Source organism: Simochromis diagramma, unplaced genomic scaffold (assembly GCF_900408965.1).
Source record: "Simochromis diagramma unplaced genomic scaffold, fSimDia1.1 OVJJ01000802.1, whole genome shotgun sequence".
NCBI lineage: Eukaryota > Metazoa > Chordata > Actinopteri > Cichliformes > Cichlidae > Simochromis > Simochromis diagramma.
Genome location: NW_024387492.1, coordinates 3098161 through 3121436, shown reverse-complemented (window position 1 = coordinate 3121436; position 23276 = coordinate 3098161). Strand labels below are relative to the sequence as shown.

The 23276-nt window shown below is 40.3% G+C and overlaps 3 protein-coding genes across 5 annotated transcripts in view; 1 reads left to right on the top strand and 2 right to left on the bottom strand.

Moving 5' to 3' along the window:
* Positions 1-5357, bottom strand: part of selenoi (selenoprotein I) — a 12809-nt gene extending 7452 nt beyond the window's left edge. Inside the window, exons 1-5 of the mRNA XM_040017405.1 lie at positions 5264-5357; positions 4828-5107; positions 2790-2858; positions 2270-2378; positions 1593-1667 (exon numbers count right to left, since the gene is read on the bottom strand). Coding sequence (XP_039873339.1) covers positions 1593-1667; positions 2270-2378; positions 2790-2858; positions 4828-4884 — 310 coding nt within the window. The 5' untranslated portion in view covers positions 4885-5107; positions 5264-5357. The remainder of the gene's footprint in view (positions 1-1592; positions 1668-2269; positions 2379-2789; positions 2859-4827; positions 5108-5263) is intronic.
* ost4 (oligosaccharyltransferase complex subunit 4 (non-catalytic)) lies at positions 5290-6773 on the top strand. 2 transcript variants are annotated; one of them, XM_040017407.1, is made up of 3 exons: positions 5290-5412; positions 6035-6181; positions 6645-6773. In XM_040017407.1, the coding sequence occupies exon 2, from the start codon at positions 6036-6038 to the stop codon at positions 6147-6149; it is 114 nt and encodes a 37-aa protein (XP_039873341.1). In that variant the 5' UTR covers positions 5290-5412; position 6035; the 3' UTR covers positions 6150-6181; positions 6645-6773. The 2 variants fall into 2 exon arrangements, with proteins under 2 accessions (XP_039873341.1, XP_039873340.1); XM_040017406.1 differs by having other exon boundaries at positions 5298-5412; positions 6035-6172.
* Positions 6270-23276, bottom strand: agbl5 (AGBL carboxypeptidase 5). 2 transcript variants are annotated; one of them, XM_040017401.1, is made up of 17 exons: positions 23153-23276; positions 22128-22412; positions 21870-22041; positions 21570-21736; positions 21260-21437; positions 20348-20526; positions 18272-18803; positions 17915-18084; positions 17533-17668; positions 16520-16737; positions 16228-16421; positions 13856-14035; positions 10275-10417; positions 10089-10141; positions 9723-9910; positions 8067-8200; positions 6270-7957 (listed from the first exon to the last, which is right to left on the bottom strand). In XM_040017401.1, the coding sequence occupies exons 2-17, from the start codon at positions 22340-22342 to the stop codon at positions 7883-7885; spliced, it is 2934 nt and encodes a 977-aa protein (XP_039873335.1). In that variant the 5' UTR covers positions 22343-22412; positions 23153-23276; the 3' UTR covers positions 6270-7882. The 2 variants fall into 2 exon arrangements, with proteins under 2 accessions (XP_039873335.1, XP_039873336.1); XM_040017402.1 differs by lacking the exon at positions 13856-14035.

The following is a 23276-nucleotide window of genomic DNA, read 5'->3' as shown; positions in this document are numbered from 1 at the left end:
TTTGTATTACATCAGACTGCTCATTTATTGTGAATGAATGATATTGTTTTATGATGCATTATACTGCTGAGTTATAAGAAATACTGTTTTCAGAGAGTCATCACCTTATTTGTCTGATTAGAAAAGAACAGAACATACTGCACAGGAAGCCAAGGTCATAACATAAATGTGTGGAACGCTCAGACACTTCAAGATCAGGCGGACACCTTCCCGCGCTCATCTCTCCTCCGGATGGTCTCGGCTCATAAAGTGTTGAATTGTACGGAATAAAAGATTGTTGATTGAGCATTTATACACCGAGTATTGTCCTTCCTTCAGCCCAAAGATCAAACAGAATTGGGAGAATTTAACAAAAGCCAATTACAGTGGTCCCTCGTTTATCGCGGTACTTACGTTCTAAAAATAACCCACGATAGGTGAAATCCACCAAGTAACTAACTTTTTTTTTTACAATTATTATAGATGTTTTATGCTTGTAAAACCCCTCACTACGCACTTTCTACACTTTACTCCGACAGGCATGAACATTTTCCCACTTTTCTTTATGGTTTAAACACTCTAAAAGTAAAAATAAGTCCAGTATTACAGAATAACACCAAAGGCACCCGTGATTGCCTTTGACGGTGCGAAACGTTTCATCGACATTTTTTTTGTTTGTTGGAGAAAACTTACAAACATACAGTACAGCACTTCAGAGTCACACCGCTAGCGATCAAAGATTTAGATAAATTTTACAAGCTGAACGCGTTCTGTACTGTACAAGAGACACGGCACGAGATTGATTGACAGTGGTCTACAGCCAATCAGAACACATTACACAATGCGCTGTTTAAAAATGTGTTGTTGTTTTTTTTAAAAGCATGCAAAATTGCACACACAAAAAAATCAGCGAAACAGCAAGACCGTGAAAGGTGAACCGCATTATAGCGAGGGACCACTGTACTTATGTTATAGCTATTAAGTGGGCAGCCATATGTACTGAAACCTATTTCCCCAATGACATTTTCCAGCCTGGATTTCCCCCACCTTGCTACTTGTCAGAAGATACGTCTCTTTTTTTCAGCCTTGACAACCACACATCATACTGAATATCAGACAACAATTTTATTTCAAATATGCTTTCCTTCAAGTTTTGTTTTTTTAAATAAAATATATAGATATCAGAATTGGGAGTGCAATATATTTACTCTTATAATGTTGTTGCAATGGTGGTTGGTCCCGTATATTTCATACACATACCTCCAGGATGTCATGCATAGCTTTAGACAGACAAGTGCAGCTTTATCTGATTCAAGTTACAAATAGTCTGATAACTTTTATGATTTCAGTTAGAGATACTTCTAAAAAATGAAAATGTAATGCTATGAGATGTAACATGAGTGCATATAAACAATCCAGAAAAACGGGTGTCTGCGTGCCTCATTCTATAAAGTAAACATCCAAAACAAAAACAGAATAGGGGCCTTTAAGCTTTCGAGGGGCACTGCACTTCCCTGTGAGTTTCTCTACTTCCCATGAGTAAGAAGGGGGAAAAAAAAATGTACAATAAAAATAAAAACAAGCCACATGGAGTTGCAGAGGTCAGAACTCACCAAGTGTATAGGCTAAGAAGTTGAAGATCCCCGCTGCAACCCAGACCCAACTAGGCACGTGTTGGTATCCTGCAGCTGAGAAACAAACATTGTGAGTATATGGCACGACACACGGAGATCATGAAAAACTTAGACTAGAGTAATTTTCCACATTACTGATTCCACTCACTAGACCAATGTTATCCAATCTAAAAAAAGTCAATATTTTAGGACAACTGTTAATATGTGTGCACTGTTTGGATTAGCTATTCCTGTAAGAGCTCAGTACTGACAGATAAAATCCTGACTGGCCCTCATATTGACTGTAGAGGTCGGCCTTTTGTCCATGAGTGTTTCATTTATGTGTGTATAAAGTAACCACTTAGATTGGACAGCAGACACGCCAGAGCAAAGTATCTTATTAGCAATACAGAGATGTAGTCTGGGCATGTTAACAGGAACAGCTCCCTGGGTGTTGTTGCCTGTGTTAATGACGTAACGGGTTAGTGATTACCATGAGCCACCATAGGCAGTCGATCGCTGGACTTTGCCTTCCATAAACAAACTTGCACATGCCTGAATCTCTCTTCCTACTCTAGACAACAGCGATGGATTCAACCCACGTCTAGTCTGTTTGAGGGAAAACAAACTGAGCAACCCTCCCCAGTTTAAGAAAAAAGAAAAAGTGAATGACCTACAAGATGCATTGAAGTCAAAGTCGTAGAAGGCCAACATGAGGAAGTTCAACACAAGGAACATAAAGCCTGTAAATGTAATGAGGTTTGGTGCCAACCATGTGGGTAGAAACTGTTGAGAGAAAAAAAAAAAACGAAAAAAAAAAAACCAGAGGCTGTGAGAACAACAATTCATGATCATGGCACTCAGCTCTCACACACAGTTTTCTCATCATAGTAATGGCATATTGAATAACTGGAATTTAATTAGTACTGCTGAACAGAAGATTTATGTATATTAATATGAACCTTTTCAAATGACTGTCTGGTTAAATGACAGCATTAAAAACAACAACAACAAAAAATCCTCCCAAATCTAAAACAAACCATTACAATCAGTGACTGATGTGTTCTGACACTGGCAGAAAAATGCGCGCTGGTAATGCATCAGGTCGTCTCGCTACTGTATCACAGCACACGGCTGGAAATCTCATTAATGATGTAGCCTGCAACTGACACATTAAGCTGGACGGGTCTTCCTCACCTTCACAACAAGGTTCCAGAAAGGATGCATGACGTAGATGGACAGGGGATTCGAGTCCACTGCGCTGTACTGCAAAGAGGCACAGAGGTGTGATCACAAACAGGTCTTTATTCTGTATTTCATTGCAGATCAAGCAAAGCAACTGCCTTGTTAACTGGACCGTCTTGGTACTAAATAAGAATAAAACTGATTGCAGTGTGCACCTTTTTCCATTGTAGGACCCAATGTAAAAGCTCTATTGCATTGGACTGTGTGTTTTATTTTGGTATGCTTTCCTATTATGAGTAGATATTGACTCTTTGATATCTATCCTTTGGCACACCCATCTCCTGCGATAGACTTTGATCACACTGTCACTCTTAGATACTTGGAAGAAGGGTGGGATCTTCATTTTTAGGGGTCTACACAAAACTATTGTTTTTTTGTTTTGCTTTGTTTTTGTTTTGCTTTGTTTTTGTTAAATACACTGTTCTTACAAAAGCTGGGCTCCCCAGTCTTCACTTTCCAAGTTCACTGTGAATACAGTGCAGCACTTAATACTGCAACAGCCAACTAAGGACACAGGCTAATTTTACTACACAGTGCTCTCACTCAAGCCTACACAATGATTTATCTAACCTAATATGAAAATGTTTATCTACTGCTGCAATACTGACAGCGTGTTCACTGCAGATAATGATGATTATAATATGTAATGACATAATAGGTTGTTTGTGTAATCACCTGTGTGATTAATTATAACCATACATGGAAAAACGGGAACTATAATCATAGTCTGTGTGCACTAACAGATACACAAGTATGTCACTTTCACACCAACTAAGGTGGCCCTGCAGTCTGTGACCTGTTACAAAGGAATGTGAGAAGTGGAGTGACAGGAAAAAAAAGTGAACTGATCAGCTGAGCAATCTCCACGCTCTTGTGTTCTTCCCACTTAAAGCTCATCTATATGCATCTTTATTCCCCTTTTGAGAAAGCAACCTCTGTTTTCAAGGAGAGTCACAATCCCCTCATTTGCTCTCATTTGTCCTTCTCTGCTGTCTGCTAGAAACCAGTGCTTGGGTTACGGATGCTATTAGACAGGGGAAGCCACTTACAAGGAAAAAACTGGGAAAATGGTTTCTTGTGACAATCAGAGATATATGACGACTCTTGCTTTTGCTGCTGTGTGAAGCAGTAAAAGCATGAGGTATTAGGAAGGAGCCTGAGTACCCACACTAGGGTTTTAAAGGAAGAAGAAACTTGACTGAAATAATGCAAAACATATAGAAAAAGTTGTAATGTTATAGCACATGTTAACAAAATGAAGATATTCAAAGATCAACTTACTACTTAAAATACTCCATGACTTCCATGTCCTTACAGATGAGCGCACTGGTAATAGCCCAGTGAAGCGCATCCTTATGGGAATTAACTAACAACTAAAATGCTATTAGTTGGCAAACACAAAGTGTGATTCCGTTCAAAACCCATCAAAAGACAATGTTGTACACCCCAGAAGTTTTTACAATTGTATTTAGACGTTTTTAATGTGCTTCTTTGCTTCTCATATCCTACTGGATCCAATTCAATGGTTTCCTCTCCACGCTACCATTACAGGTGTTCGTTAGCAGTTTTATTCCTTACAGTGGCTGAAATAAAAAAATATTAACAGCTGGAGTCCAATAAAAAGGAAATAGATAAAGTCTGTTGTGCTGTCAAAGCAAAGAAGCCTCCATTCAAATACAACATAAGCAGAGAGGAGTCGCTAGCTGTTAGCGCATATGCACCAAATGTAAAGTAAAACACAGAAAATAAGGACACTTCCGAGCAAAATTTTCAAACAAAAAACGTACCATTGGTGAATATGAGATGAGCTACTTTGCGGCTTTTATTTTCAACAGGAAAAATGGCGAACATCCGGTATCGTTCCGTAAACTCTGAGTACCTTTACACATTTTTCAGGGGAAGCACCCTGCAGATCGTGACAACTAGCTGCTAAACGCACAGAGCCTGTCCGCTCAGCGGCTAGCATGCCATTGTAACCTATAAATCATACCTTATATTTGTCGAAGCCCGCAAGCTGCTCCTGAGTGACATATTCGTAAAGAGCCATGGCGGTAGGGTCTGGCTCAAAGACGAGATAACTAAATATCTCTTCCTTTGGAAATGCAAATCTCCAATGTTAGCTGCCGTGTTCAAGTACCATCTAGCTTGGCCGCCTTCGTTTACGCCGGGTGAGGCGATGTCGAACCATAGGAGCCACTCCTACGGAGCGCAACCCCCTTCCCGGTTAAAGGTACCCGTAGCTCACTACCGCCACGCAGGCCTGGAGGACCCTGAAAAAATAAACCACACAAAATTCTATGAAATTCTGTTGACTGGGTCCCTCTTCCACTATGGTATGGTGATTGTGGTCTCACATTCTGATAAAAAGAATGCTAAAATAACTTTTAAAGTGCCGGAAACAGTTTTGACTCCTGTTAATTGCTCACCAACTCCATCAATCAAACAGCTTCTATGGCGCTCCTAGATGTGACGTGGCTTTCCTCTTTGACCGGAAGAAACGTCACTGCGCTTACCTGCTGTTGGAGAGCTGGAGTATTGCTCGAACCGGGAGTTAAAAAGCAATTTAACAGAAAATGTGAGTGATAACATTTGGTAAACGTGATTGCACTTGGATAAAATTTGTAATTTTGCTGAAATATAATATGAAACGTTACTTATTTTACTTAGTTCAGTTCGTGGGGGTGTTAGTAGTTAGCATGCTTAGCATTGCTAACGCTACGTTGATTGTCCACTTAGAAATTTTACTAAAATATATGATAATTTGGCGGATTATTTTGAAACTATCCGATCACTCCTATCTGTTATTATCACTCTGTTGATTCACATAAAAATCCTAATATGCAAACTGCGGCAACGTGCAAAATGTCGGCACTTAATTGTAACATTACATGAAGTTGTGCATGATCTCGCTACTATTTCATTTTTTCCCAACTTTCTCTGTTAATTTGTGACATAATTGTCATGCCTTACCTTCAAGTCGCTAGTGAGAGAGAATGACATTTATTTGAAACTGGTGAAAGGTCCTGAAATGCATTCAGATATCTGCCAAAGCTGTAAAAATAAGCACAGAATATACAAAATAAACATGACTTTATTTTAACCTTTTGAAAATGCCTCTTCTCCTACTACCCACTGATGTAACACACTTTTTCTTCACCCCAGCACCTGCCTAATCTTGCCTCTGTGTCCTTTTGCAGAATGGTGACAGACGTGCAGCTGGCCATCTTTGCCAACATGCTTGGCGTCTCCTTGTTCCTGCTAGTGGTGTTATACCACTACGTTGCTGTGAATAACCCCAAGAAGCAGGAGTAGAGTTGTACAGTATGACTGCAGAGGTCAGTGAGGTCAGACACTGTTTGCGTTTTTTTCTTTTAACATTGTCATTTCTGATGTTGATCATCATAAAATAACAAATTGGACAAAAGCAGGTTCTTTCAGTTTTTCTTTTTATTGTGTTTCTATTATTTATACCCCCATGTATTAAAAAAAACATGACTCAAATCCATCGATAACTGTTTTATAGTATGGCAGCTTTTACATTTAGTTAGTATAATTTTGATGCTGTCAGTGCTACATTATTCTATTATTGAAGAAAAGTCCCTTCTACAGTTTTCAGTAAGTGTCATTAATAAAGGAAAATGCACAGAAATAAAGGTTATTGGGCTACATATATAGTTAATTTGTTCCATCCTAGTTCATGGCTGATCACTGAGCACTACTAAAAATCTGGAGGAATAATTACAAACAAACAGGATTTTAAGGTTTAACAACTGTGAAACAACTGAGGCTTTTTTTTCCTCCCCACAGATGAGATGGACATCAAACCACCACCTTGATTACATCATCCCCCTCATCATCTCCTCTTTCTAAGAGGTGTAATTTCTGTTTGCACAAGGATCTTTTTTTCTTTTTCTAATAAACATGTTTGAATTTGAATTTCTACAGTCTTTGAATTTTTTCACCTGCTCTGTACACATGTAAACATTTGTTATGCAACTTTAAAATACATGGAGTTTATTGCAGGTTATTTATACTTCCAAATTTAAACACAGTTTTGTTCATCACAATCTTTTTTTGCAAAAAAACCCAAAACACGAACGCTATATGAATAAATATACACATGTACATATAAAAGGAAGAAAAGTTAAGTTAATTCAGTACAAACGGGTAACTATTTAGGTGTTCACTCCAGTTGGATGCATCACTTTTCCTTCATTAACCTCACTGAGTGCATTTTGCAGCATTAACTTAACCCTCGACTTCCATAAGCCTCACACAAAGCTTGTTTTAGCTTCAGCAATTTTGGTTTCTTATACACATAATACATTATTTTAAACCTGCACGCAGGAGGATTTTATAATGTGACATTTACTTTTATGGTGAGTAGAATCACAAAAACTAAAAAAAAAAAAAAAAGGCCAAGTAGGTGAAAACCATTTTATAAACAGTATGTGCAAATCACAAAAGTGGAATAAATACACTCATCTAACATTTGTTAAACATCCACAATAGAGATAATGAGATTATAAAGTTGCTTTTGTGCTTATGAGTCTAAATAAAAATCAGCCCTTCCCTGTAATTGTACAAGTGGCTGCCTAATAAAATATTTAGCAGTGCATAACAGTATTGGTCGGTATCTGAGGGGAGCAGCAAGGACCAGAAAAATGCAACTTAAATCACAAAAACAGGAAATGTGAGGTACAATTATGGTAGCTGAAATGTTCAAGTCTGCATTCTTGAGCAGCTGGAAAAATTTGAAAAGGTTGAACCACTCCCCCAATACAGCTGCTAATGTAATGTCATAGAGCAAGGCACTTAACCTTCAGCTATTCCAGTAAAAACAAAAGCTGCTCAGTAGTTGTAACAGGTAATTCTAGGTTCTAAATGTTGCCCAAAAAGGCTAAAAACAATACGATTAAACATAAAAAAAAATTTATTTATATTGCACATCATCATGCCCCAACCAATCCTCCACTGGTGACAAGCCCCTCTCACATTTTGAAGTATTCAATTGCTCAATATGATATTTTTAGGCTGTCGGTTTCCTAGGCTTCTCCACACAGGGTTACTGTCTCACACATGTTCACAGTGTCAGGCACAGTCACTGGAGTTTCCTCCGCCTTTAAAGACAACATCACACAGCCTAGTCATCTTTTAGTTATTCATATTAAATTATAGCTTCAATCTAAATGTACATTAACAACAAGAAGTGTGCACATCGGTTTTCACCTGTTGTTGTGTTCCCATGTCCTCTGCTGCACTTTCTATGATAGCACTTTCTTTGCACGTGATACTTCTGTCTGTGCTTTTCTTCATTAAAGCTTTAGAGGCCAGCTGTATGGCAGCTTCTTTCTCAGATACACCTGCAGAATGGAACAACAGAGGGAAGCAAAGAATATGTGAGGTGTCCACTGTAATATGGGAAATGGGAGTATTAAGTAAAACTTGATGGTGACATTGTGGATTTAAGGACCAGTACTTCAGAAATTGTTACATTTTAGTGGACACAAAATTATGTAGTGCAGTAATAAAATGCTCCAGCAGGAGGCAGTTTATTAAAGTCCATTTCTGAGTCTAAAGACTGCTGGGTTCCATCTGTTTATTTTTACTCTTTTCAATTCAATTTTATTTATACAGCGCCAAATCACAACAACAGTCGCCTCAAGACGCTTTATATTGTACAGTAGATTGTACAATAATACATACAGAGAAAAACCCAACAATCATATGACCCCCTATGAGCAAGCACTTTGGCGACAGTGGGAAGGAAAAACTCCCCTTTTAACAGGAAGACTCTTGTGTCTGGTTGATGTGAATGAGAGGGGATTGCAGTGTATGGTCACAGATGGCGTGTTCCCTGGATTAAAGAAGACCAGTTACACTCAGTTCAGCTCCATATTCCAAAGTTTTGAAGCTGAAATTAATCTTTATTTATGTCATGCTGGGCCTTGGCGCAGCTGTTCAGTTCACTACATCACAGAAATCAGCTCACGCCCCTTCCTTAAGCTGACTTTCTTCTGACTGGCTGCTGATTGCAAACAAAAGATCTGAGCAGCAAGTGGGTAGGGCTTTCTTGCTCAGAGCCAGAGCTATGTGCCTGGGTTGACCATCATAAATTATATATTTTTCCATTCTCATATATATATATATCACTCTTACATACATGGGCCTCACAGAAAGTTTTACTTATATTTATTACAAGCATTCGGCACTGTAGCGGTAAAACATGTTGTTTAAGATGGTGGATAACCTGAGGGACTGTGTCAAGGTGTCACTAAAATAAGCATGTGTATCATTCAAAACTTGTAGCAGAGCTCAAGAATAAAAACATTAAGCTAATGTGCCTAATAGGTCCACTCTGAAGCATCACTATGCTAACATATGCTAATTACCACTAAAGTAACTACTACATCTGCGGATCAAAGCCAGGTGGCAAACACCATAGTAATTAGAAGGGGGAAATGTATGACTGCACCAAAAACAGCTGTTGAAATATTTCACTTAAAATCAGAAATGTCCACCTCATATTAGCCAGTGTCAAAATCAGGGGGTGACTGAAGTCATTCTACCACTTGGGGATCCTGAATGTGTGTCCTTTATATGGATGTACAGATCTGAGCTTCAAAAGTGGTATCTGAAAATTCTCTGGATGTCATTCAAAGTTATCTCATTACATTTCATGCACACTGTGGTCAGATACACAAATAAGCACAATCATGAGTTCTATGTTGTTGTTTTAGAAACGATTCTCCTTTAATATCAAGTAAAACATACTTTTATGAGATGCCTTTGTGTCACTTATCCCCATTTTTAACTGATCAATGGTCAGCTCATCTCTGTAATCTATGTCATAAACAGCCCAGAGCAACAAGCAGGTGTACATGCCTGACAATGACAGGTGTCTGTGGAGGCCAGGTCTGAGCAGCTTCCACACCTTCATGGTAGCAGACACCTCTTTACCTCCTGGTGGGTTATTGCTAGATGGAGATGCTTTATTGTTGTGTTTGGGAGGTGCGTCAGTCGACCCCATCCTTCGGATGGGAATGCGGCTGACGTGGGGCTGCAGCTCACACCTGGGCAGGCGACAGAGAGGTTAACATTTTCGCTATTCAAGAAAGAAAATATCAGCATGAAGAAGGGGTTTCCAGTGTGGTTTTCATTTTATTTTTCAGATCCCAGCCTTTGTTGACTGTTTTGGAGTCAAATTATTACAATGCAAAAAAAAAAAAAAGAAAAAAAGATAGGGCTTACTTGCTAAATTTGATGGAGGAAAGGATGTGTTCAGGCCCCTGGTCTTTAGCAGTCTGTGACACATGGAGACATTACAACAACACATCATAGTCTAAGTGTATATTAATACGGGAGATCTTTCGCAACAAAGTGTTAATAATGGAAATGTGAATTTGCTCAGTGAGTGAGCCAGCAAGGTAACCTAACCTCTCTACCAGCTTCTGTGGGAGGATGAGTGATTGTAAGAGTTCGGCACCCTCTCCCTATGTGCCCAGGACGTATAGGTAGAGGCATTCTGGACCAGACCGCAGAACTGGGTCCACCAGTCTCAAGGTCCGGGCAGCTAATGCCTGTCAACCACATGAAGACACATAAATAAACAGAACAAAGAGAAGAAAGGAGAAACAAAGAGTGGAAGATGAAACACTAAGAATCTGATTTATAAAACTTAAGATTTAAGCCATTTAGTGTGTGTATGTTTAAAGTATCACAATTATGCTGGCAAAAACCAAATATGTTGAAATAACTGAATGTCCTGTAATATCTCATAATCTACATATACTCCTAACTAAGTTTAAGTGGTGAGAGTTTTGGTGTTGATCTTTTCCTTGACGTGAAAGTTGAAAAATAAAGATCACAATCAGAGTCAAAAGAGAGCAAAAGGACCCACACTCTGTAGCTGCTTGACAAACGGATAGTTTTTATTCCAGAGGTTAAACAGAGAGGCGCTAAAAGACAGCAGCACATTCAAGAAAGGTGACAATTGTAGAGACGTTACAAGGACAAACACATAACTGTAGTCTGGTATAGAAGGTTAGCACCACATTGAAGGAAACGGCACAATTCTCATAAGGAGTATAAAGCCGAAAGACCTACTGAGAATGTGACTATGCATACAGTGTTTTCACCTAAAGCTGAGTTCGTCATTTTCAATGAAGACGTAGACTCTTTAAGGCTGAAACAACTGGGACACAGAACATCATAGCTCACAGTGAGAAAGCAGGAAAAAAACAACAACTACAGAACACTCCTTCACCATTTAGCAGGGCACTGATCTAAACTGATAGATCGTAACTCCACTGAGCTGAGGCTACACTAAAACCTTTAGTACAGTAATATTAGATGAGACTACTGTCCAGTAAGCACAAGACAACCATCAGATTTGCAGGGTTTTCTGAGCTTCTCTAACTTAGAGAGCTGACATTTGAAGCTAATGCCGTGTTCAGACTATACGATACCAGGCTGGTCAGATCTGAGTCACGTAAAGCATCGATTGGAGGTTGGGAACAAAAATGAGAGTAACGCATGCCAATAGGGTGTCATGATAGACAAAAACAAAAGCTATGTGCCAACAAAAGGGCTAGCATATAAGGTAGGTGTACTATTGCATACATTACAAAAGAGAGAATGATGTTCCAGTATAGTTAGGAAGAAGTGTGAGAAGCAGTAACACAAGATAGCCAGCGTCATAGACACTCCTTTGTTTGCTGTTCTGTTGACACTCTTATTTAAAATCGACTGTACCTCCAATGATATCACACTGATTGTGAAAGAAGAGATGAACAAGATTTTATAACTCTTAATCACCTGACACATCGACCACTGCGACAGACTGAAGTATCATGTAGTCTGAGCCCAGCGTGAGTATTAAGGACTGTTTCTACAAGAGCTTTTTATTTGGCTTAACAACGCTTGAATTCGCAAGAAATTTATGTTGTGAGATCACTGCAACTTAGGCAAGTCACACTGAATATGAAAGACAGATGAAGAAGAAGGATATATACCCTATAAGATCACAATAGGAGCAGGACCTTCAAAACCTACTGCTTACAACAAAGCAAGGCACAGCTTAACTACAATGTGTAACAGCACTGGATCAGACAGTAGCTACAGTGAGCAAAGGCCAGATATTCTGAAAGCTATTTTGATCCCTTAATGGTCTGGTTTGTTTGCTCCTTCTAAAAAAGAAGAAAAAAAATAAATAAATAATAATTCACTTCTGCATGTTCAGTGCAACATAAACGGCCGGTCCTAAAACACAGACCATCATCAAGTACTTGGATAACAGCACGCAAAAAACGAATTACAGACAAGTTACTATAATTCCACAATAGATGAGTAAAATCTTAGACAACATGGCAGCTTCTCATGACTGCTTACCACAAGATATATTAACTCTAGCCGTCGACAGCCTACTACACACCTGCCACGATCGATTTACACAAGGAACATGTCTATCTGCTTGAACAAATTAGGATAAATATTATCTTCATCGGTTTAAGGAAACATATAATACATAAACAAACAAAAAGTCTTCACCATATTTACACCAGACCAGTGTTAGTGTCATATTAAAAAAAACAATAAACACCTGCCAGTCAAACTGGTTATAAGCTAAACTCATTCTTTTCATATAATACTACTTGCTGGCAAATAGCCCCACAAATCAACCGTAGTTATCCCAAAGCAGCTACAAGATTGCAAAATCCATAATGAGGTCTCCACACAGGAAGTGAGTGACATGGTGACCAAAGTCAACGATAATCAGAGAAATTGTAGCTATCACCAATGAGAGGGAAGGATGCTGTTTACTGATGTATGAGGATGGTAAATGCCAACGAATGAGCCGCACAACATTTCCTGTGTGGGTGCCCCTTAAGGACTTAAGCTAATGAGGGTACACAGTTTCTGGCAGTAGGCTATGCTGTGATTATAACGTCATGACCAATGTTGGTCCGACGTTGGAATGATGCAGGTTTTTGTTTTTATTTATTTTTAATGGTATTTAGATAATGAAAAACTGACTTGTGTACAAAAATCTAAAAGCAAACCTTTAAATGTCACTTTGAATCATAAGAAATTAAAAAAAGCTATTTAAATGTTTAGCCTCAAATGACAGTATAATGTGATCGACTTGTGACATCGTTTTACAAATCAACATTAAAGCGAAACCCAAAGACAACAGAACAGATCAGAGGGTGCTTGGGAAGGCTTTTAAAGAAAATAAAGTCTGACTGTGTTCAGTCTATAAAAATATGTCTCAAAAGTCAAATAAAACCAATAAATAATTCAAAAATTAAACGCATCACAAAAGCAACTGTGCGAATAAAGAAGAAAATCTCCCGGCTACTTTCAAATGGTGAGCAGAGTAACGTGGTAATTAGCTTTAGCTTATTATTGTATACAGAAAAAGCTTCGTCTGGATCCATATTATAATATTATGATGTCTACGGATAACATCTACTGTGTGCTCTGAACGTCTTATAGGACAGCAGATATTAGGTACCCAAGCAAATATCCCCATTTACTAACCAGTCTGCTATGTTTATCAAAGAGCCAGAGGACAGTGCGGCAACCAGCACTTGATTCAAGGTCGGTGAGAAAAAGCATTTCAGTCATAGCTGAGATCTGAGGAACACATTCGCTCTCAAGTGAAAGTGTTATTTACCTTAAGGTGCTAAAACTGTAGACATGTAATTACTGTGCAGAAAGAAAAAAATTATTTACTAGCACCAGTGATGTTTTGCACGCACGCTTTGACCTACATGGACTACCAGGCTGGTTTCTGAAAAGACAATCTCACTCAATCATCTCGCACAAGGACATGTGCCCAGTGTTTCATGGTTTAAGTCAGATTCAGTCCGGGGTGGGCCCAGTTGGACTGCTGGCGGCCGGCGGTAAGCTCTGAAGGAGCAGGGGACTCAGTTTGGAGAGCAGCCCAGGGCGGGGCAGGGCCTGCAGGGATGGGAGCAAGGTGGAGAGGCTGGGGGGCTGGAGGGAGTACAGACCTGTCATACTGACGGAGGCCGGGAGGGGACAGGAGCCTGCTGCACACACTGAGGAAGATGAGGAGGACGAGGAGGAAGGGGGTGAGAGTGGGGGACGAGCGGGTGTGTGGCTGTTGCTGGGAGACCGGAGGATGAAGCGGTGGTGATGGGGGGGGCGTCTCTTCTCCTGGGGCTTAGTGTCTACAGAGAGGGAGACACATACACCTGCTCAGAGACGTGCAGGGACCGTAGGGATACACAAAGCGGCTGAAACTACCCTGCATGCACTGAGAACAAAGTCATTACAGGTAACGCAAAGTAAATGCAAAAAAACTCATGAACGCAAACTGAAATTCTTTTGGTACACAGGGTTTCTGCCAGGAAAGAGAAAAGGAAGACAATCGCTATATCTGTTTTCACACTTCCAGCATGGGGAGAAAGTAAAAAGCATGTAGGTGCGATATAACCAAAATCTCATATCCGGATATAAGACCTTTATCATCCCGACAACAATATATGTCACAAAAATTTTACATTTTCTGTAAATTCTGTAGTACAGTTTTCTGGTCCGTGTCAGACTTTTCATAACCAAACCACGTCGATGGTACAGAGGTAGCCCCTCGTTTAGGAATAAGGTCCTCGATTTGTTTTGACTGGTCCTTCTGTTTGTCATCATTTCAGTTTATTTTGAAAAATCTCAACAGATCTTCAGCTTTATTGTGAAAGGTTAATGTGGAAAAATAAACAAGCAGACAGCGGAGCCACAAGCTGGGTTTACCGTCATTGTTGCTAACGACAACGCATAAAAAAAAAGTTGCTTATCCATCCGTAGTGTGGTTGTTTTAAATGTAAGAGAAAGAGGGAACGTAAAGAAATTAATATAGCCACTACAGTGACCATCAAAACGATGAAAAAACATTGCCGTAAACAGTTTATTTTGTGACACCACGAAACAAACGATAGCGTAAAATGAAACGACAGATGTTTTTATATCGTCATCCGATATATATCGTTATATTGAACAGACCTAAAAGCATGCATGCATATACAAGCTGGAGAACACCAAAACATATTCAACTCTATTGAAATAAAGTGATGAAGGATATATCTTACAGTGATTAGTGGACCGAAGTGGATGAATATGAGCAGAGTAAGTAAAACAGAATAAAGTCATAACATTTGCCAGGTTCTTTAATGCCCTTTAATAATTGTGGATCTCCTTTTTCTCAGAGACAAAAATCAGGTAAAAAACAAAAAAATGTAATTCTTTGTTTTTACATTCATCAGGTCCCAATCAGCCCAAATAGCAAGGAGAAATTAAAAATACATGCCACGAAAGAGTTGGGGTCTTAGGAGGTTAAAAATGTAATTAACTTATAATTGTTAAATTGTTTATCTGATGCCTTTATCTGCCAACTTTATTTTCATATTCTTCTATCTGAAACAACAGGAAAGCGGTTAAAAAGATTTTTTTTCTGTCTCTGATGATTGCTGCACCCAACCATGTAGCACAGGGATGGGCAACTCCAGGCCTCGAGGGCCGGTGTCCTGCAGGTTTTAGATGTGTCCTTGATTCAACACAGCTGATTTAAATGGCTAAATGACCTCCTCAACATGTCTTGAAGTTCTCCAGAGGCCTGGTAATGAACTAATCATTTGATTCAGGTGTGCTGACCCAGGGTGAGATCTAAAACCTGCAGGACACCGGCCCTCGGGGCCTGGAGTTGCCCACCCCTGATGTAGCAGAATACAGGCATTGTGAGGAGCCAAAAAAGTAGTGACGCTTATCACGTCCAATATAGCGGACAGCTCGACATGCCCATGATGTCACGTGCAAACCCTTTATACACTGGTGGAAACCCTGGTACATGTGTTATTGAGACAGGGACGCGTGTCTATTCTGCACTCATCATATTTCTTTAAAAGGAGAAAAGAAACTTGATAACTCTAACTAACTCTAAACATCATGTTAGAATACTGTATTATCCATACTGTGAGAAAGATTTCTTTAGGGTAAGGACACAGCAACAGGAAAAGGGGTCATGCAAAGGTCATGCGGGGGTAATGTGGGGGATGTTACAGGTCGTTAACATCCAGGACACCAAGCTCATCCCAAACCTTGCTGCCAGTTTCACGTCACGCGCAGCAAACCAGAGACTAACATTCACGCAGACAATAACACATCAGCCAGCCTTTCTGAACAGCTCCAACAGCAACGAACAAGAGGTTGAAGAAAAGGAAAGAGAAGAAAATGAGAAAGAGAGAGACCACAAGAGAGGATTTGTGATACAGAGAGAGAGTGGAGCAGAGGACCACTAAAGGAGATGTGACTTAAGAAAAAAAAAAAAAAAAGGCAGCCACAGCACAGGCAGATAGTTGGGAATTCAACTTACCTCTGACTGGCCCGAGTGTTTTGTTGCCTCCACGTCCGCTGCTGTTGTGCTGTGTATGAGTTCGGGGTGGGGGGCACCCGAAAGTAAAACTTGGGGAATTGTGCATCTTCGGCGAGGGTGTTTGGCTGCTGCTACTTTGGCTGTTGCAGCGGACGCGGCTGAAGGTGTTCTCCGATGCAGATCCAGACAGACAGCTAGTAGGAAAATGAAGAAATCACAGAAATCCATGACCCAGCGGTTATCTTTGGACAAACTAAAGGCATCCAAGTTAAAAAAATGTGTGGGAACTCACTTGTTAAAGCTCTTTGGTGGTGACACCTTGCTGCCATTGTGGTGTATTCGTGGGGGAGGGTTGGCATGGATGTGAGTGTTCAGTCCTTTGGTGTTGCGGACGTGCTTGAGGATCCAGGCTCGGAGATTTGTCAGACAGGTGTGCTCAGAAAGCACCAGTCGCGGCCAAGGGTTACACTCTGCCATGTCCAGGGCAGAGATCGCCACAGCACGCCCCACCTGATGGCATCACCCAAATTTATTTCAGAACTGATATAGATAGGCGCACTTTGTTTACATAAATTGCCAAATTTCTTTAACGTGTCAGGGTAGGTGTACAGTACTGTCTTTTTGTAGAAAAATGGGAAACAGGTGCAATGATTTATTAAAATGTGCAAATATACATCCGGGTTCTGGGGAAGCCAGTCAATGACTGACAGTGTTCCACTGTGTTTTTCTGTCCAGATATGTTTTTCCTACACTTTCCAGATGGTATTGATTTAGGTCTATTTCTAGTTCTATTTGTTGGAGGAGGAGGGTCGGTGCATACAAGTGCTTTATCGGTCATTAGCAACATAGTTTCTCTTTCTAAATATTTGATTTGCCAAATACTTTGTGACAACAACTAAGTAATATAATCTGCTCTCTAGTGAGTCTTTCATCCTGCCGAATAACTCTAACTCCATTGTCTTGATGTCAAGGTAACCCTCGTTTTGCTCTATAGCTTCAGTGAGCTCATCACATGTGTCTTAACCGGTTCCACATACAGTATGCTGCAGGCTGTGGTTAGTGTGCTTTCAAAATAAGAGCAAGTAGGCCTTGTCTTTGAGATGTTGCTCTCACTAATCAATAAAAAAATGAAAATAGAAAATAGAAAATTCTAATGTGAGGTGACAAGTATGCTTGAAGGGGATGGTAATACACCTGGACATACCTCCCAAGTAAAGTCTATGGGTGGGAAATAATTCAAAGAAAAGTGGAGCATAATATGATATGATATGATATGCATGTGTGTGTTATATATGCGCTTCCTACCTGCTCAAATATTTCTGGAGTGTATTTTGGAGGGAAGGATGGAGGTGGAGGGGGGGTAGCTCTTCCGTTGTCATGGCAGGCAGGTGGGATTGTATTCATGGTTTTTCCTGTGTTATAGTTGCACTCCAGAGTGTAACTGGTCGGTACCCAGTTGCAGAAGCAAGATAAAATATAAAATTACAACACAAAAGCATTACTGTGTTTCCAAGGCGTTTTGCAACTTAATTTGTACTGGGCCCACAAAATCTGCGCTTGGTCATTATGGCTAATTCGAAACTGAGTAAAAATTCTGGAAATCACACTTTAAACACCTGAAAAATGACTACGTAAACTTCCTACACCGAACACAGATTGCAGCAATGTCATAAATCTAATGTCTGACCTGTGAAGCAGCCCTATTGCCTTGTGAATGGCAACCCGACCGCTGCCTTCTTTAGATTGGCCATCTCTCTTGTCTCGTGCGTACATGTTTTTCTCAGAGAAGTTACAGCCCAGAAAATCAAAGTGGGCAGAATTCACAGCGATCAGCCTTGGATACAGCATGTTCTCGACCTGCGGCAAGAAAATCACAGCAATTCAGACACACGTGACAGAAAGTATTACAAATGTAATGTAGAAAATGTTTTTCTAAAAAAAAAAAAAAATTTAAATGAAAGAAAAGTAAAAAACAAATTTGAATGTTATTTGACAATTTTGCAAAAGTACTGCAAAGTAATGGATAAAATGCATTCATTATTACCTGCTGGCTCTCATCAGGAAGGCTATTTCCATACATGAAACACCCACGTTTAGACGCGTGCCCATGCAAGTCGACATAATATGCCACACCCCCCTCCTGTGGTGGCACCGACTCCTGTTCCTCCACCTGTGGTACTGCTAAATCTCCAGCACCTGGAACTACAGTCTCTGTGGAGCTCGATGAGCTGTTCTGATCTCCCTTCTCCGCCTCTGAGGTAGCCCAGGCGTTTTCCTCCATCATCATGGGGACCTCTGGCTGCGCAGGATTTGCATCTTTCTCTGCGTTCCGTTGGTTTAAGGTGACTTCGAGGGCAGTGAGGGGAGGTGCTTCATGCTGATTTGCAGGTTTTGTTTTAGCAGCTGGGGGCTCTGTATGGGTGGGGCCGTTAGAACGAGTGCTTGGCTGTGTTTTGTGCAAGCGGTTGTGTGTGTGGTGGTAGAGCAACAGTGTTTTGGCTGCATAGATGGACGGGTGTAACTCAGGGCTGGGGTTCAAGTATTGTCTATTCAGGTTCACACCCCTGGAATCCGTCCTTTAAAAAAAAAAGAGAAAGTAAAGAATCTTTTATTGTCGACAAATCTAAACCCAGCAGAGAGTATTTTGTACACTTCACCTCTGCTATATTTAACATGTGAGCTATTTTATACATTATTACATGGTGATGTTTAGATTGTACAGAGGAACACAGGTCTGGGAATCAAAAGAAGAGGCAGCATACCACTAACATGCCAAGAAAGCAGCGTCACCATTTACTGACACCTCAGTGCATCATTCTCTGAGACACAGGGACATCTGGTAAAAAGGTCACCACATCTCACCTCTGCTGGCTCTTCTAACCACCTTATGACTAGTAGCAGTGATGAGCCTAAACTAAACTCAGCTGTGGTCGACTTTCCCTTCCAGTTTGATTTCCAGAATCTTATCATTTGTACCAAATGCAGTTTCCATAACCAGAATAGAGCCAGGGTTTCCATCACTGTATTTTAAGTTGTCACATCTTGAAAGATATTGCTTTTTTATTTATTTAACGCAAGCAATTTATCGTCTGTACACAATAATTAAACATAAAACCTCAAAACTGAAAAGAAGTTAAAATATTAAAGAAGAACCAGGCTAAAACCAGATTATGACTTAATGATATTTTACTCTGTCTTCCTGTGTCCACTAGGTCTACCATGATTTGGTGCTCTCTCATTGGTGTAGTCTAAATTATTGCTGGGAATGTGAAAAAAAAACTCTCCAGTGTCTCTTATTCTCTCACCCCTGTGTCAGCATATACATATCTTCACAGTGTTACAGCAGATAGCAGGTGGGCAGCTTTCCATTAACTGAGTGCAAATGCGCCTGCATTAAATTGCACGTAATTTCTGAGTAGGTCGTAGTCACTGGGCTTTTTTCCCCCTGAGTGATAACTGCATAGGGCTTGAAGAAACCTAATTTTTCCAGCTGGATTTCTTGATTTCTCCTAAAACGAGCAGGTTCATTGGCCACACACATGCATAAATTAGTTCTTATATAAGTTTTAAATGTATGCACATGTTAGCAGAGACATTCAGTTGATATTGACAATGAATGTTGTGAAGGCAAAGTAAGAGGAAGATATGCACATAGTAATACAAAAACTAATGGTCATTGTAAAAATTCAGACACATTTGCACTGTAGCATCAGGTGCCATATCCCCATTGGTTGCCTGGTCTTCAGACAAACTTTCCGTTCAAATCAAAATTTCATTAGGAAGCCAAAAAACAAAGATTTTGAACACACAGAATGCTTATTTTTAATAGGATATATCCATTGTATTTGCAGTACATATGGGTCTACAGTTGTAAGACTTCCTATGCAGAAACACAGAGCTAATCATCTTATACTAGCAACTGTTAACTGCTGTGTAGCCTTTTAACAGGCTCAACATCAAACCAACTTGCTTTGTGACAATAATGAAAGAACAATGTAGCACGACAATACATTGTAGCACATTTCCAGACTATCATTGTGGTGCACACTACTCACATTATTATTGAGAGGAAACGCTCTCGTGTCTCATTTAAGGATGTGGATGAATGTGAAACTCTTACCTGTAGTGTCCACGGACAACCCCGTCTGGGTTCAGCATGGGAATGAGCTTGAACACAAACATGTTGCGCAGCGCGTGTGCACGTGGGTCATCTCTTCTCAGGATGAAGTTGAGGAAACCGTTAAACACAAATGATGAGGGAGTCTCCCCAGGGTGCACCCGACTGCTGAGAAAAAACACCTGGGAACACACACAGACACGCAAATACCAAGAGTGAACGTTCCTGTTTAAGGTCAGAGTCTTATAAATTATCATTAAAGGTCCCAATCTACAAAACACTGGAAGTGATTCACAGCCATGTGGCAACTGGAGATCACAGAAAGTCAAGGATATTCAGCGACTTTAAGAATACCAATAATTGACATTTGTACTGGTAGTAAATACATTAGGGGTTTACCTAGGCAGCCAAAACCTGGAATTCCTGAAAGTGAACAGTCTTCAGCTTAAAAGTAATGCACAATGAGCAACTCACTTCCAGTGTGGATGCAGCTTAACAAAAAGCCAGTTAAGTTTAAATTAAAATGATCATTTCTTTACTTGTGGTAAAACAGTCCTTTCTAAGGTGGGAAAATTGCTGCTGACAATCCACATTATTACATTTAGCATCTATATTAGCAGCATGCTATAACTCGCTACATCAGACTCACCGAGGAAGAAACAAGCAGCTATGGGTTGATTATGTGCGAATGTACTAGTTTACTCTTTTCTTCATGGGGGGAGGCTAACTGCTTGGAGGCGGTCTAGGTGCCAGGTTTCGGAAGAATGTGCATTGTGACTTTGCTTCACAGATCATACTTTACACACGGGAATGTACTTAAAAAAAAAATCTCATAATGGTCTAAAACTAACTTTCATAATAGGGGACCTTTACACAATAGTGATTGTTTTGTTTTTGTGTATGATTAAATGATACCCTTTTGCCAGGGAAGCGGTGTGGTCTTGGAGTGTTGGTGTCAGGAAACAGCTTGGGCAGACGGGCTTCCCGTTCATCCTGCATCCCGCTGCAGTTGGTCACAGTGAGAAGGTCCACCCTATTGCCATCTAGAGAGTGGCATAGCAACTCCCTATGATAATACACAGTGCCTGGAGTACTAGCAGTGGGAGCAGTGCAGGAAAGAGTTTAAGGAAAAAAAATGTTAGAGAACTGTACACATTTAAGGTACTTTGACAAAGAAAAGATTCCAAATTTGTGTGTACATAGTTGTGTCTTTTGTGCGCTTTACCTGGTCGGACTGAGCTGAGCAGCCCTGGGGTAGCTCTGATCCAACTGCTGCAGCATCTCCTGGCACTCTGTGTAAGAGAATGGGTAGCAGAAGGAGAAATAGGTGGTAGCCCCTCTCACCTCCAATAGCCGGTGAGTGAATGAAAGGATGAACTGGTTATCTACAATCTGAAAAGCAGCAGAAGAAAAGAAGAAGAATGATATTTATAGATGGATAATAATAGCCTGACAGGCAGTACTCTGCCTCACAGAGTCCTGTTGCCCACATCCTCTCTGACAGGCTCAGAGAGTGAATATCTACCTCAGATGTTGGTCTGTCTCGTATCCTTTCCCAGCGGGTTTTGCCCGGTAAAGTGCGTACGAGAGGAGCCATGCCTTGGCTGTAGAGTTTCCTCTGATTGTTCATGTTCATCACATTGATCTTCAGTAACTTCCCAGGTGCTGCCCCCTTCACACTGAAGTAAAACCATGATCTGAAAAACCACAACATGATACGGGATACTTTAAGTCATCTAATGTGGTAAAGTTGGTGTGGCACGAAAAATTAAATTTTGGTTACCTGTTTCCGTTCTCGTGCTCTGTGCCGGCACAGTCTGGCTGCGTCCACACATTGAACTCATAATCAGGGGTGAGGCTTGACCCAGAGGAGGAGCTTCCACTAGAAGGTGTGTCAGAAGAAAGGCTGGAGTTGCCCTTCTCCACCTTCTCCACACGTGCCAGGTTCCCTGAGTCAAACTTGGAGCTAAACACAATATTCCCAAAGCGAGCCTCCATGGCTCTGAACTCTGGCCTCTTTCACTTTTCTTTTCTGTGAAGTGCCCGTCAGAGTTCTGACACAGATCACCTGTCATGAAATTAGGATTACAAAAATATGTTAACACTGGGCAAAAACATAAAAGGGAAAGGAGGTATAACCGGCTACAACAGGGGTTTTATGTATATGTAACGTATTTCTCAAAAACATAATAAACAAAGAATTTTATACAGATGTAATATACCATAATACTAGTTTTTGATTGTAAGACTAAACAGCGACACCTCGAGGCCATTACAGAAACTACAACGATGGCCACAACCAACAACACAAAACATTTTCTACAATTACAAGCTTTATACGTGTAGCCATTGCTGTACATTGGTTGCTTACTGTTTCCTTATCATTAACAAAAACGCGAGTGAAAGTCTCTCCAACAAGATGAAATAACGTTTCAGTGTATCAACAACAAGCAATAACAACAACAGCTGACCGAGAAATCGAGGGCAGCGTAAAAAGGGGGAGTGAACTAACGGCTGCAAGCATTACAGTCGGTTCATAAAAAGATTTCACATGATTTAAGGCAAATTAGCAACCGCTAGCTAAAATCGATTACACAGCTAATAGCCAGTGTCCTTCCTTTAATGTTCCACACAGCTAGCATACCTTTCTAAGCTACGGAGGCTAACTTAGCAACGGAACTAGCAGTCATTGCTCTGAAGGAATCTGTTTTTGTTTTTTTAATTATTCTACGTTTTTGGTGCACACACTACCTCGACACCTAATCTGCATCAGCGTCTTTATGTGAAAATATAAAATGTCAATTTTACCAGCCTATTTTCGATCGATGTCCATTTTTGTTTCACCGTCCTTCTCAACCCTCAATTCATAGCTCTGTATGCTGCGTTCAGGGTTCTCTGGAGAACTGACACTGCCTGGAAATTTCCTTGTGTC